The 16782-nt window shown below is 37.7% G+C and overlaps 1 protein-coding gene across 8 annotated transcripts in view; it reads right to left on the reverse strand.

The window, feature by feature from the left end:
• The window catches only part of LOC110834244 (over compensating males), a 34925-nt gene that overhangs the window by 14430 nt on the left and 3713 nt on the right, over positions 1–16782 (reverse strand). For 5 of the 8 annotated variants that reach the window (XM_087353688.1, XM_087353689.1, XM_087353685.1 and 2 more), the window contains exons 2-5: positions 12754–12906; positions 11703–11817; positions 10186–10286; positions 577–9154 (exon numbers count right to left, since the gene is read on the reverse strand). In XM_087353688.1, coding sequence (XP_087209814.1) covers positions 577–9110 — 8534 coding nt within the window. In that variant the 5' untranslated portion in view covers positions 9111–9154; positions 10186–10286; positions 11703–11817; positions 12754–12906. Of the gene's footprint in view, positions 1–576; positions 9155–10185; positions 10287–11702; positions 11818–12407; positions 12522–12753; positions 12907–16782 lie in introns of all 8 variants that reach the window. The other 3 variants (XM_087353687.1, XM_087353686.1, XM_022073190.2) reach the window with 3 other exon arrangements.

Consider the following 16782-nt stretch of genomic DNA (forward strand, 5'->3'; position numbering starts at 1 on the left):
TTCAAGGCAACAGAAAAATCAAAATTTCTCAATGCATCTCTTCTAAATTTTGCAAATTCCACCTTTCACAATGTAACTTCAATCAGCTTTACAGGCAACCAATGCACTGTCTATAAGTACCTATATTTGTAAGGTATATTAAAATTATGAAACATTCCAAACTGAAACTAAGAAGCAAAATGAATTAAAATTTACTTCCTTAATATTAAAATAAATATTTGTAACCTCAATGGAGACATTAATGCCAAATATCAATCGATGGTGAGCAGTTCAAAACTGTCCTACACACGAGTCTAATTCATTAATAAATTAATTAGAAATAATATAACAATATTTCACACAAATGGGTATCAAACTTCAAACTGTTTCTCAAAAAGCTTTGTATTTTCCATTTGGCCAAAACTACGAAGTGGTTGTACACCTCTGCACTATACAATACATACCAGAATAACAGAGTGACTGATAATAACAGTGGTGGTTTCTGTGGAGGTGGTGCCAATCATAACACTACTAACACAAGTACATCTGCAGTATCAACAACATTTTTGACAAATAAACACCTTCATACTGCCTTACCTGTTAACAGATGCTGTACCACACATAGATATTGTTGATGCTTCATCACCTCTGGATCCTGGAACAAACTGTTTCTGCAAGTTTTCTAAAATATTTATGTTCCTTCTAGTTTTCTTCTTCATCAACAAATATGTCTTACGAAACAATTCTCCTGTGTCACAGGGTGTTTCCACATCAAGTATTTCTTCATCACTATCAGATTTCACTGATGAAAATACATCTGCAGTACTTGGGCAAGATTCAGTAACTGCCAAATGTGAACCATCCACATTTTCTCCTTCCTCCTTAACAGACTCTTGTCCCATGTCTCTTGAAGTCTTATGTACTGAAATTTTATGACAGCTGATTGTTACAGGCACGTCATTCTTCAGTTCAAGGGTCTGTTTACGTCTTGACCCTTGTCTTCTAGACTCAGTTCCAATACCATCCTTTAATGAATACTGTGCAATGTTTCCATTTTCACTATGTGATTTGCTGTCTTCCATTTCTGCATGACACTCAGTATATGACTCCTTTCTATCCACTGCAAAGTTGGATTTCCCATCGCCCATCCCTGTTACAGGTAAAGGAGCAGAACTATTGCCTGATGACACTCCATTCCAATCTAGGCTTACAACAGATGCCTTTACATTCTTTACTTTGCTCTTTCTGTCTTCCGATTTGGCTGTGTATAGCCACAGACCTCGACACACTCCACCATCTTTTGGAGGTAGCGCTACACTATCATACAACTGTTCCATCTTCTTGTTCAGAATTGCCTCTTTTCCACCAGATTTCAATAATGAAGTGAAACTCTCATCTGTGTCAGCTGAAGAATTGGATTCCTTATCTAAGTACATTGTATTTACCAATTTGCCGTTTACAATCTTGATAGCACACACACCAGCCTCATCTCTGAGACCATATGGACCAATGAAAACTCGAGTATAGAGGTTTGGAACAGTATACACACCAAATTTTGGTTGAGTAGTATCAGGAGCTTGCTTTTTGTCATCTGACACATGAGAATTCTTACTGTTTATTTCCTTTTTGGGTATCTTCTGTAGTGGTACACGGACAGTTTTACGATGACTGTTAGCCAAGTAGACAGCTCGAAGCAGCTGTGAATATCTAATGATGCACTTACTATGAGCAATATGTAGCAAATCAAAATGACTTCTTATATTTAACATGTACCATCGAGCAGGATCAGGTCCTGTTGGAAGTGGAACTTCAACCCCTGAAGTATGAATAATGCTGTCAAAATTACAGCTGTTAGCAGAAAAAGTGACAGGTGTTTTGCCAGTGGAAGATGGCAGAGGATGTTCCATAGCAGATTCCAGATTAGTAGTATCCTTTGTTTCTTCTGAAATAAGAGATATTTGTTCCTGACTCACCACCATTGTTATCTCACAGTCATTACCCTTCAAGATATCATCACTCTTGATTTGTTCCTGTGAACAAATTACCTTTGGATCAGATTTGCAACAGACAGATTCTGGCGACTGTGTGGATAAATTCTGAACTGAAAGAGGAGTATCAGGAAGATGAACTACTTCTCTAGCAACAGATTTTAGACCTGTAGTAACAAACTTCTGTTCTACACAGTTTATCACAGTCTGGTCATTATTACTTACACCATCTGAAGTTAATTCACCATAAGAAACCATACCAATATGTTCATTATGACCTCTACAGGTTTCTGTCAAATCTGCAAGAGTTCCTGTAATATCCACAGAGCGAGCCTGCACCAACTGCGGTCCCAATGGTTTATTAGGATCTATGAGTATCCCAGTAGTTTCACAAAGGATTGATTCACAAACAGGCGAATCTTGTTCCTGTAATGAAACATTAGGATCTAGATAGCTCTCTTGTTTCTGTCCATGCTGTTTTACAGAAGGTTCTTCATTTACTTGTAAATTTTCATTCACACTTTCCTGTGAACTGTCAATATCACACAGGCGTTTCCTTAAATTCTTGTGAGGTGAACTACATGAAGCAACTGCATTCTTATTACTTTCGTTCTCCTGATTAAACTTCTTAATTTCTTCCTCCTCTTCCTTTGTAATTTCTTTTTCACCTGAAATGCTAGATTCATTTCCAATTATGACTCCAGGTATTTCCTTCTGGGAAGTTTCAACTGATATATGATCCTGCTGCTGACTTTTAGAAGTTTCTCGATAGCCTGCTTGTTCTGTGGTCTGAATCTGCTCAACTTCTCTGATATTCCTCTGAAAAGAACCAACCAACACCCAGTTGTTCCCATCAAACTGTAGGAGTCCAAAACAATTTATGCCTCCTGAATTAATACCAGGTATTCTGCTACTGATACATAATTGCTCTATAAGGAAAATAATAAATGGTGGTAATTTACTGTGAAAATCAGGAAGGGAATGAGGATAAGTATTATGCAGACTGATGCAGTATTGATCAGGTTTATCAGCAGTTCCTGTAACAATAAGTTTAGGCACAGACCCATGCTTATACTGCAACCATAGATGATATATTTTACGCTCCACCTGGTCCAAAAGAATCTTCCAATTGATTAACTGAATTGAACCAATAGTAGTTTGGGACAGATTCAGTGGCACAATGCAGTTTTCCAAAATGCTTCTAAGCTCAGAGTCTTTCTTTGATATCAGTTCTGCCAGCCGCACAGAATTTATATCGTTGCTACCTTCTGGTAAAATAGGAATTAGTGCTGATGATGGTTTTCCAAATATTTCATTTTCATGAGATTGTTCTTCAGAGTGACATTCTTGCTCTCTGGGGAAATTAAGTGTTTTCATTTTAGTTTGGATTAAGTGAGCACTACCTTCTGATATATTTGTTCCACCAGACAAAAATTCTGTTGACTGCCTTTCAGGATTTAGAAACATGTCCGCATTACAGGCTCCTTCTTCTTCTTTTTCCTTTTCTTCTTCATCTTCATCATCATGTGACTGATCCACTGATCCACACTTCTCAAATTCTTCTGGTCTGAGAGATGTGATGCTTACAATCTTGCCAAAGCCAACTTCCTCATTATCCTTTACAAGATCAGAATTATTGGGCATGATTCCCTGTTCATTTAATGAAAAGGGGGCAGACGTCACAGAGTCACCTGGCATCATATCTAATTTAGAGATTTTGTTTACAGGCAGTGTGAATGGCGAGTAATGAGCACTGATTACATTTTTCATTGTCTCAGAGTCTTCAAGATGAATTCTCTCATGCTGCCTTTGGAACGAATGTGACTGATTACGAAGACAATAGTTTACAGTAGTGCCACTTGTACGAGCAGAATGATGATTCACATTATGAGTATGAATGGTTGTACTGTGACTTGTGCTCTTCACTGCCACATTTCTAGAAGCACAATGCTGTTTCACAGTATCCACTTTTGTTCCGGTCGAATCAAGAGGTACGCTTGGAACTGGTGGAGGTCTCTCTATAGGTCGGTAGAACATTCTCTTGAATGGTTTTAAGCTCTGTCCAGAACAAAAGCAGTTGTATCTTGAGTGAACCATACACCATGGCACAACACCTTCTAATCCTTCCATTCTTTCAATACGAACTTTGCAAGACTTAACCTTGAAGTGTTCACACAAAAGTGACATCTTCTGGTCAAGAGTTAATTTCCCCCTTGAAGACCTGCGGGGTGGTTTTGCGATACTTGCTGCTGGTGACTTAAGTACTCCTAATTCCACATAATTTGGTACATACAGCTGTCGCTCACGTCTAGTATTTGTATTACCGGACAGAGCTGATGTAGCATTTATATCCTCACCTGTCATCATCTTGAATTCAGCCATTGCAAACTCCTTACCAAGAACAAGAGAAGAATCCCTATACCTCTCAGGCAACTTTTTCTCCCTACGACGCCTTCCTCCATCACTATTACTGCCACCACCAATAACAATCACCTCATTCTTTGACTGTATCACTGTGTGTCGGAATTCCTTCTCTACTTTTGCAAGGTGCCTGTTTCCCTCATCTTGCAAACGTATTGCTGTACTGTACAAGAGTGAGGGCTTTTCTTCAGCAGAGTTGCTACTTGACTGGTTTGTGGAAGGTTCTTGGCAACAACATTCAAACATGCATTCTGCATTGCCACAGTGGTCAGATAATGCTGCATTAGACTGGCAGGCCTCAAGACTAGCACACACGCAACCTAATCGACAGAAATCTTGTTCACAGAAGGAATCTCCATTCGTTTTCTCCACATAACCATTTCTGTCTTCTCCCATGACAATAACATTCACATTTAATCGGTTAAGTTCCCGATACACTTTGTTCTTCATGTATTTGCTGACAACTTTCTTAGAACACTTCGGAGTTATCACTGTAACTGAACTTGCTGCATCAGGATCATCTTGTATAATTGTATTCTCTATTTCATGATTCAAAACACAATCTATCATCTCTGTAAGAATGACTTTGACTTCTATTAGCACCATATCACATGGCTCAAAACTGGAATTTGATGAAAGATTCTTATCTGCTTTACCATTGTTATGATTCACAGACTTGGCTCCAAGATCAATCTCTACTGACCCTACTGAACTATCAGTATTTGTACAACTTAGATTAGGCTTCGATAATTCTGGGTTTGGAGACATCTGTGTTATTTTAAAGGATGAAGAAGTCAAATCACAGTCTCTGGGAATTTCAGTATTTAAGGATATATTTCCAGACTCTGATGGAGAAATCTCATTGTTTTTGGGTGAATTAGTCTCCAAATTTAAATCCTGAAAGGGAAGCGTGTGTCTCACAAGAATCACGTGTTTTTCTGTTCGTTCATGATTGCCGATATCCTTGCGTGATGTAACAACTGCAACAGCAAATTCAGCCCATTTTCTATCTATACAAACCTCTGAACTTCTCAAAAACATGAGATGTTTAATAGCGAAGGGATGTAATGGGTGACCTACACCAGGAAAAACCACCACTCCATATTCATAAGGATTTGTTGAATCATGTGATGAATGTGGCTGTAAATCACTGCAAGCTGTTATGTTTTCCGTACTGTTATTCCATTCTCTTGTTTCATAGGATAGCTTTGTATCAGTGTTAACTTCATTTTTATCCTTTGTAATATCAGATGCAATTGAAACATGAGTAGGATTCAGTTTAATTTGTGGCTCAACATTACATAACAAAACATGCTCATTAACAGTGGGTTCCCTGTTCACGTTACTTCCAGTAATTCGTATTGGTCTCTTTCCAATCCAAGCGTATTTATAGTCAGGATCCAGAGAGAAGACTTTCTGCTCCAAATCTTCTTTTTCTGGCACTGAAGGTGTGATTTTCAGAGTGACAGGCATTTTAGACTCAAAATGTTTTTGAAACTTTATTGGTGTGACAGGTTCATTTTTAGGATGCAATCTTGGCCTTCCCCGTTGTCTTTTTTTGTGGCCTTTAATATATTCGGCCTCACGCATTTCCTTTTCTAACAGTTTTCTTTTTTCCGCTAAAGTTTTGGGCTTTGGCCCAGTTTTTCTTGGTACAGACGGTTTCTCTGAAACTGTATGTGAGGGTTTGGGAGGTGAAGGAGAAAGAAATTGGTCTGTCTCATGTTTTGAATGGTGTGTTATTCCTTCCTCTGCACCTAGTTTTGGAATTTCATAGCTAACATTGAGCTGAGAATGGGCTGAAAGGTAGTTGTCCAATACATCACTTACAAAGGCAGATTTGGAATTATTAGTCTCGGTAATGCTCGCCTGAAGATGTTTCAAAGGTTCAACTGCCTCAGGCCGGATAACAGCTCCAGAACTCAACATTACATCATCTTTTACTGGGTTGATTTTCTGTTTCCCAAGACTGGCGCTGCCAATCCTCTCCTCTGTTACCTGACTGTCCTCATCTCTAATGAATGTACCTACTAGGTCTGTATCATCATGTTTGGCGTCTTCAGAATACCAGTGGTTTTGCTGATCTTCCTCCATGTTTGTCTCATCTGTTGTTTTAACATCACAGCTTTCAAAGCCATCATCTTCTTCAAAAGCCTCGTTGCTAAAGCCAGAGTAACGAGACGGATTATCATTAACAGCGAATTGTTTATTCCTCCAGCCCTTAATTTTTGTAATGTCATTTGTCTTTGTGAGGACAATAACGTGGCGTGCATACTGCAAATCCACATCACCAGAGTGTGCAAATGAATCATCCATCATATCCAGGCCATCATCACTCTGAATCATCCCATCATCTATAGATGAGCCATGACAGAAATCCTGCTGAATTTTAGTAAACTCAACCATGTCATGCTCCGTCTCAAAAGATAACATTTCAATTCCATCAATTATATCCCGCTCCTCCTTTCCTGTACTAACACGCTGTGGTAATGTAAAAATATAATCATCATCATCATAATCATAATCATCATCTTCATCGCCCTCTATTACAGGCCAGTTGTTTGGATCCAGCGTCACATACATGTTAGGGTCAGTGACATCAGGTGACTCTTGTGCAATATCACATCCAGCAAGTAAATCTCTACCAAAACTGTCAACCATAATTTCTGCACTTGAAACATTAGACTGACAACTAACACTCTTACCAGAAATATGACAATTATTCAACTTATATGTGCCATTAAAATTTGATTTCCCCAAAAAGCCAGGGAAGATCCTGTCACTTGAAGTTTCTGGTACCATAACACAGGACGTCTCTTTCTTGTTGCCTATTGTCGTGTTTGCGTAGGTCTTCAAATTAGACTCTGACATGTTTGAAATTTCTCTGCAGATGCTTTCATATTTCTTAACCTTTGCTCCTGTTGAACCAAGGCTGCATTTGTGACAGTCAACTTTCCTGTGATCCTCGTGTAATCTTACGACTACAACCTGTTTTTCATTTTCCTTGTTCTTTTTCATCCCCAGAGTGTTACTTTCATTTGAATCACAATCACATTTGGCAAACTCAGCACTCTGCGTCTGCATCACCGTTTCATCCTTCTTCAATTCTTCATTTGGCATGTGCGATGCAATTTCATTACTGCAATTCGTTTTAGTTTCACATGTCTTAAATGTTTCTTTACAGCAACATGAACTAGAATCATCATCTTTATTCGAATTTCTTACTGCTGAATCCCCAGCATTTTCTGTTATACTACACTCCTTTTCATCTCCTCTTTTCTCCCAACAATTTGTTATGCTTGAAACTTGTTTTTGTTGCAAACTTGTACACCTTATTTGCTCAGTGGAAACTCTTTTCAGTTTCCCACATACACATCTCAAGCTTCGGACTTTAAAATTGTCAGAATCAATGCCCGATTTAAGACACACTGATGTACGATACTGTGCCTTGCTGTATTCATTACAAACAGAAGCATCTGAATCCTTCGCAGCCATTTTAGACACGTTATAAATTTTCTCTACGACCGATTTGGATTCTTCTTGTATACCTTTGGCAACATCACGAGCTGAATGATTATGACACAATTCTGTACAACCATTCTTTAAAGATTCCTTGCAGGTACTATAGTCCTTATTTGTTTCCGTGCATTGCTGTTTCAATGCGGCTTCTGACGAAGCAATTCCACTTCTCACATACCCTCCTACGGAATATGGTTTAGTTTTTACATACTTAGACTCGACTGAACCTATGGATTCTCGACTTGCATCTATACATTCCATAATGTCCGAGATACCACCCTCTTTGTCTTGAGAGGGAGGCGAAAAATGAACTCCTTTACAAAGTGTATAACTAGGTTTCTGAGAAAATGTTCTGCTCCATTCTCTGTCTAAAACAGCAGAAGATGCTGAGCATTTACTCACATCATCACTGTCTGTACTGGTTCTAAATGTCTCACTTCCTGAAGTACCTACATCATCACCGCAGTGTCTTTCATGTACCGAGCTTGGACGCATGTTAGTATTTTCATCTTTCGGTATCAGGGCTCGAGGGCTTCTCCGCATTCGTTCGCTCGCTTTTCTCAGTTTGTCTCGTTCCTTCAGTCTTGCTTTACCCATTTTCATGTTTATAAAGAAATTGGAAACAGATTTTTCACTATCTTTACGCTCATAATCAGTTTCCACTCTATCCCCCGACTTCCTTCGTTTCATTGGATGGAGACCCACTGACTTACACAAAGGATGAACCTTCCTCTTAAGTTTTTCTGCTGAAATATATTCTTCATCACATTCAGATTCACTTGACTTATCAAATTCGCACTTCACTTCATCTTGCTTTTGTGGTGGGCTTGAAGCAATACTGACGACCCAAATATCCTGAACTGTTTTACCAGGAACGGATTTGTTCAGTTTAGTTCTTGTTATTATACCCTCTGGAAATAAATGTGGTGGACTGCTATCTTCATTCGGATCAGAAACGGGCACATCATCACAATAGGGCACAAGTTCTGGGGGCTTGTTGCGACTAGTGGGCGACAATCTTTTCTTCTCTGATTCATTTAATGATTTACTCTCCTCAGTGCTTTCTACAGCTGACCTGCCATCAACATTGTATGTATGAGATGGCATTCTTTGGATTTCTTTACTGACAACAGCAACATTTTTGAATAACTGCCTTGTTATCATTTTCTCGTCACATGGATCAGTGCTTCTGAGCTTGCTCATGGTCCTGTCGTCCTGATGTTGCAGAATGTTCTTCGAACTTGAACCTATACAAAGCAAAGTCAAGAACAGTTTACCTAAAATCTATCAATATGCTCCACCATGTTCATATAGTTGTGGGACTGCTAAATCAGATCTCATTTCTCAGTTTCAATATGCTAATTAATAAGGTAAGTAGATAGTATTTATACAAATAGTCAAGATTTGATATACTCATTTACCAAACTTCAGCATAACTAAATAACCTATCAGAAAGGCATAATCAAACTACATACCTTAATTATGACAAAATATACAGGGTGATTCAAAAGGTCAGGGCCAAACTGAAGGAGTGTATAGAGGGACTCAGAGAGAACAACTTTCGAATAGGAATCCATGTCCGCCGAAGTTATCCTGAGTCAGTCGAGGCCATTGAAGGTAGGAAAGTCTGATAACATACCGCTGAAATAATTTGGTTTGTAAGATTGCTAATGTAATCCTTGTACATTAATAAAAAACAAAATTAAGCTAGTAGGATAACAGCAAAGAACGATTATTTCAGCTGTATGTTATCAGACTTCCCTACCTTCAATGGCCTCGACTGACTCAGGATAACTTCGGAGGACATGGATTCCTCTTCGAAAGTTGCTCTTTCTGAGTCCCTCTATATGCTCCTTCAGTGTGGCCCTGACATTTTATATCACCCTGTATACTCCAGACATACTAACCCAAGTGATACATATATTTTGGACAGACAATTACACTTTGACACTAGTCATTTTTCACTGTAACATTTTACTAATTACACAATCTGCAATGGATGTTTTAGTATCTGGATACTATCTTATCGTGATGATGATATGACTAGGGACCAGTGCTCTACACCAAATACTAAACATGGTAAATAATTATCGTCCTTAAAAGAAACATTTAATTTTGAGAGGATGAATGATTGGTATGTTCATAAATTCTCAGGTCTTTTAACAACAAAATTCGACTAATACGTTTTTAAATTAGAAGGAAGTATAACGGAACAAGATTAATGTGTTTTAAAATACTTCTATTGCAAATGCAGTAAGGAACTGACTAAACCACATACATCAGCAAATAAAATCTGCCCCGTACATTGCTGCAGCAACCTTCAGAATCTTTCCAGAAAGAAGTCTGTAATGTCCCTGGCAGACAGCCTCCTTCATGCTCCTAGAAAATAAAAAATAAAATTATATACTCCTGAGAAATTCATCAGAGAAGACAAAATTTATACCATCTCTTCTAACACTTAGTTATGTGTTACTGTCAATGGAACATTAGACAAATGTGGATGCTGTTTACTCAATTAACTACGGTGTGAGTTAGTTAGTTACTGTAAGCGCGTGCATGTGTGCAGGAAGATAGGAGAATGAGCAAAATTACATGAGAAGCAACATAGTGAGGCTTCAGGTTCTCGCAGCAGCAAGTATGAACATGACAGCCTTCTGTGATACTGTGTTCCATGTAACCTCGATGATGGAGGCAGTATGCACCTCTGAGACATTGGTTAACTTCTATAAGACTACATGGTGCAATATCCTAGAAGCCTGTCATCTTCAGGAACTTCTCTCCCCCCCCCCCCCTCTTCATCTAATACGTCTATGCTGATTAAATTACGAAGGATTAGATGCCGGAGAATGCCGCACAAATGAAACAAGAAACACACATAAAATTTCTGAAGGACAACTACTTGAAAAACAAGAGAAGCGTATAAACTATCAATAAAGGGCAAAATCAGAAACAGATTCAAGGCAGTTGGAAACTGGGTGGCAGTTTAGCATAATCTCGGATTCATGAACAGCATTTATGGAAAGGATGAAGACTTCTACGTATATTGCAGTAAATCAATGATGATGATATCCTGGGTTTTGACACCACGCGGACTCATCGGTTGATTCCAACATTTCCGAGAAACATGATGTCTCAACCTTTAGGGCTGAAGACTCCGGCTAACAAGTCTACACAGCGACAAAACCAGGAAGAACAACATCATTATTCTGACCAAATTTCTTACTACATATCACTTCATAATATGAGATGCGGGTCCGCAGTGGCCGCGCGGTCTGAGGCATGGGCCTTGTGCCGCTTGGTCGTTGGGACCGTGGGTTCGAATCCCACTCAAGCCATGGATGTTTTTCTGTGTTGTGTTGTCCTGTGTACAGGTAGAGGCCTTGCGACAGGCCGATCCCTCGTCCAAGGAGTCCTACCGAATGTCTATAGATCAAGCCAACGAAAAGTTGGGACTTGCAGTGCTCAGGCACTTGAAGAACGGGTCATTCCCAGTATCACAGTAAATGAAATGGGCTAAATGTCCTCCTCAGACCATGTACAGACTTATAACATGACTTGCCAACAAAAAGTAATGTTTATTTTTGCTTCTTCTAACAAAAAGATCAGCACTCATTTACAGAGATGCAGCTCAAGCATAAAAATATAACTTGCACCAGAATGATGCAAAGGGCTGCTCAAGGCAACAAATTTAGTTGAATCAAATTTGTGTGTTCTGGAATTACGTTACCTGTGACTTCATAATGAAGTAAACAACAGGACATGAAACAAGCTAAATGTTCACAGTTGTCATATTACCTTGTCCTCCCACATGAAGTATTGCTTTTGTTATTATGTATTTGTCAAGGCTCGCCTAAACTCTGACATGACCCAATCGCTGTGGAAAACTTCACGCAGAATGATTCAATTTGATCTGAAACATTAAAATTGCATAATAAATCAAACTTTGCATAAATAAGCAGAAAGCAACTTTGAAAGTTATAACACAACACATTATTATCACATGTCCTTCTTTCTGGCTATCAAAAGTTGTCTCTCAAATATGTTTGAGAATATGTCACTGAAGGGAATCGTTGTACCTAAGGATGCAATGACAGGAGGGAGGGTAAAACTGCAGTAAGAAAAGTTAAATAATTTGTACTCTTCACTATATAATAGTATAATGATCAAATAAAAAACGATTTGATGGGTGGGACATGTAGCATGCATGGGGCGAAGAGAAATACAAACCAGATTCTGATTGGTAAGCCTGGAGGGAAGAGACCACTCCAGTTAGATTTACTTCCAAATCCCAGCAAGGTTACTCCAAAAATTAAGTAACATAAAAATTCAGGCACATTTCAAAATCTCATGCTCCCACTATAAATATCAAACAAGAATGTTAGTACTGTAAGCTTAAAAGACAGAAAGGCATCATGGAAATAAATGCAGCTTTCATACCTAAATAAGCCAAGGTTATTTTTAGATTCGAATTTTTGCAGATCCATAACCTATATATTTTACCTGTACTGTAACAAACGAATTTAAATTTGAAATTAACGTATCTCCATTGTTGTATATTCTTCACGCCTTGAAAAGATGGCCGCCCATTCATTGTTCACTTCCAATAATGATTTACTTGGGTTACCATGACAGCAAGCACGACATATCACAAGAAGAGTCACAATTAATTAAACACTGCGAAAATTCCTAGTTCAAAACAAACTTCAACTCTAACCAGCCTCAAAACGCCTAAAATTGCACTTTGTCATATGCACTCATAGTGTAACGTTTCATAGGGCATTTTGGGTAAACACTAGTATATTTTAAGGCTATTAATGTATTTATATGCCCAATAAATAATACTCACTTGATATCCTGCTTGAAAACTAGTATGGCACAACTACAACATACACTGCAGAACCATACATGTGCACCAACACTCTTTCTGGCAACAAAACAAGACACATCCACCATTACGGGTAAACCACCAACATAACTGGCCTCGTGACAGTGGAGACTTCTGGTGGCCAACAAAATCAATGAATTATTGTTATGAAATGTCCACATAATGTTATGTTCAAATAATTTTCAGGCTTAACTGTAGGCAATCAACAAAGTTTTCGCTAGCTTCCCAGGTCACATATTGACCATTAATTGTAAAGAATTGTACTATCAAAGCTGTGTAACAGAAAGGAAGCAAAGCATGCAGATATAGAGAATGGCAGACAACGGTTTTATCGTTATACATTCATTTTCATAGCTTTCAAAACCGAGGTTCTCAAACATAATAACAAAACTGCTGTGTAAATTTAACCACACATTTACACATTTTACAACAGAATGCTCGAGTTGTTAAGGTAAGCAAGCGCTGGGAACTTCACAGGCGCAATATATTACGCATTACGTTGCGTCATTGTTCAGAGTTCTTCAAAAGGTATGGCACATTACACGTGCTCAGACGTACGCGCAGAGTCATTCCAGAAAGTTCGACTACACAGTAGTGCCATCTAGCGGTTAAACCTTTTATATCAGAACACCATAAAACGGACTGCTATACGGAAACACGATAACGAGAGTAATAATGTTAGGAATATAACCATTAAATCTTTCCAACTTCGATATTCTCATAAGGAAAGAAATCAAAACTCAAATAATGCAAGTATAATTTTAAAAATATAGAAAACTAGGACAAAAACGATTTCTACATTCATATGACAAAACTGGGGCACTGACCGGAAGAGAACAGAGAGATACAGATGTCCACATAGTCCCTTCCAGAGTTTCACTGTAATCTGCCGCAAACCTCATGTGACTGGCTCAATTTGTTTGCGCGCCACAATTTTTCAAAACCCTGAAGGGACTTTGTGGACACACTGTATAACTTCGTCTCAACCAGCTTACAGGAAACGCAGATGTGATTTCAAAATTATGCTACATTCACTCAATTAGTTTCTTTGAATTTTAAACAAGATGACCACGTTTCTTGCTTTCTTGTTATCACAGAATAATTTGCTCGTATTTACAGCCATATAATAAAACAAGTATAATTAATTTATGCTAGATTATACTGATATTATATCGTGCTTAACCTAAACAAATAATAAACAGGCAATCCGTGCAAGAAGCATCCAAATGTAATAATCTTCTTCCCAACATTTCGAATTTAGAGACAACTGAAATATTTGAATTATGCGGGGCAACGCTGTCTACTTATTCAGCCTCGTACAACAATTTATCACACCCTGATTTGAAACTGCCGTTTGGCTATATGCATGGCGCAGGGGTGAGGGGCCTGAAAATATAACAATGATTAATAACAACAATTAAACTGATAAAGAGAAATCCAGATGTACAAGTTGTTTAACTAGCTACAGAATGGCGCTGCATTTAATCGTCGACAAGAGTTGTATGTTAACGGAATTCAGACCTATTTAATGTGAAATAAAAATCTTCGCTATCGAGTACCCGCTACCCATTTAAAACGCAGGTACTAAGTGTATATGATTATTTAGTACAGCTTATGGGCAGGAAAGAACATTGATTTGAACTAACTTCCGTCCAACAATAGCATCACTGTGAATTATAACGCACTGTTGAAGAATTATTTCCTCTGTTTATGTACAGTCGGTTCTGCTGAACTCATGATTTCTCTGCGCGAATTGGATATAAAACGATGAAGGTAGCATCAAATAATATTGTTCTCAAAATGCGGAACTGATTTGCATCATAACGATCGAGCACTTGGTAACTGATTAGAAGGAACAATCAATATACGGTGGAGAAGAGGAATTTCTTCCATTGCTCTTGCATAGCAATTGTTTTTTTTAACTGTCAAAATATACCAAAATCGACTACCAATAATCAACCTCATTTTTCGGATGCACGTGAAAAATTAACAAAAATGTGACTTTATGAAGTAGAACAGACTGTAGCCCAATTTTGTACGTCATTCGTTGTGAAGCTAAAGCATTGGTTTGTTATATTTACATCCTCTTGACTTGGTCACCCTAACAGCAATACTGGGTGAACTACACAGGTAATGAAACTCCTTGTTACATATTTTTCACCACTCTCATATTAGAAATTTTGTTTCAATTGTTCATATTTAATCAGACAAAACTGACGGTTAAATAAGTTTTACAAAATGATGAGTCAGATATTCTTAGTTTTCTTCTTTACGAAGTTGTTCTCCTTCTTATTAATGAAAAAGAACTAAACTTCTGATGTTTTATTAAGGAGGGGTAATCAGTGAGAAAGTTTATAACACTCTCTTTCATAGAGTAGGATGATGAATAGTGTCAACAACTTACAATCCCAAATCACCTTAACGTTTTATTTTTTGCCAAATTAAAGAATCCCACAAAATAAATCCCTAGAAAAGTACTGAAAGGATATTTAAGAAATAGTGTCCTTAATTTTTAACTTCTTTTCATGAGAACACCTAAACAGGGGCTCAGTTTATTGGGAGGTAGGAAAGAGTTTTACACTCTGATCGTTTTTATCCTGGCACTGCTTCAGAATTTTACATTCACATTTTTAGTATTTTCTTTTTATTTTATTTTATTTATTTGTAAATTTGATGAATAACACAGTTCAGGAACAGGGATTCTCTTCACTGGATAGAACAAAAATCTAGATCTGCTCTGAAATATATGGCTAGTAGATTCTGCTTACCAACTTAAGGCTGAAAATTAGTTCATCAGGTTTCATAAATGTGTGCACTGATTCAAATATATAAAAAAGCAGTTTTCTTTGTCCAACAGATTATCCAAATTTCAAGAGTGAGCAGAAACTCCAAAGATATAAATAGAAACAAGTATTTTTATAAAATGTGAATGTGGAACAAAACTAAAGTCATCCACACTGTGAAGACATAACAAAGATGTGGAGGTAAAGCTCCATGTATTCTTAAACATGGCACCAGTTGAATGCTCTGTCACAAAAGAACAGTTGCCACTGTCCAGTATATATCATGAACCACTGAAATTTCCTCATCATCAATTTTGCATGTGATTTAAAAGTTTGACAAACCAAGTTTCATAAAAAGTGGGGAATTGCTTGATTAGCAGAGCATAAAATTAGAATCTCAAGCAGAACTCTGCTCCATGGAATTAGTTATTTAAAATTGTCATTACATTACAACTATATAGGCCTGACTTGATTGCTCAAATTACCAGTAATCTGTTAAATTATTACATGAAAATAATTTGGATGAATACGTTAAGAATATTATAAATTTCTCACTTATTTCAGCCTAATCAGGTCCTTATATTTTTCTTAGTACTTTGTTTTCAAATACTTTTTTTAACTCTCAAACAGTCCTTGTTTTACACCCATACAAAATAACTTGAAAACTTCTTGGTTTGTGAACATACCGGGTCTCCAATTTATGAGGTTACGGTCGTGCATACATTGCGTTATCGGCCGCTGCTGTTGACGAAGGCGGGACTTGTACGCGTGAGTCACGGGCGAATCAGTTTCGGTGCCGATAGTAACAGCGAACTACGAATTTTTCTCGTCACTAATACATGTTATTACATTAATTGTTCTTCCCTTAAATCACAAATGATGTTCAAAGTGACTTCCTTGTGCTTGCAAGCAAGTTTCACATCTCGTTAACATGTTTCGAAATACTCGACGAAGCTCTTCTTGGGAAATTGCCAAATATTTTCTTTTTGTGAACAGGAAAAGGATGCAGGGACTTGACTGACTGCTCACACCATAATAACAAACATTTTTCACCAGTTATTAACATTTTACTATATTATTAAGCACCTCTAAAATTTCCATTAGCATGACAGAAGCAGTAAATGCTTTCATGGAGCCTTAGATGTTGATTAACATGTACTGCTGAACATAAGTAATGGTAAATGAAAAAAATATCAATACCTATGTG

This window comes from Zootermopsis nevadensis, unplaced genomic scaffold (genome assembly GCF_977971745.1).
Source record: "Zootermopsis nevadensis isolate Lab colony 2312 unplaced genomic scaffold, Znev_1.0 Znev_ptg000022l, whole genome shotgun sequence".
NCBI lineage: Eukaryota > Metazoa > Arthropoda > Insecta > Blattodea > Termopsidae > Zootermopsis > Zootermopsis nevadensis.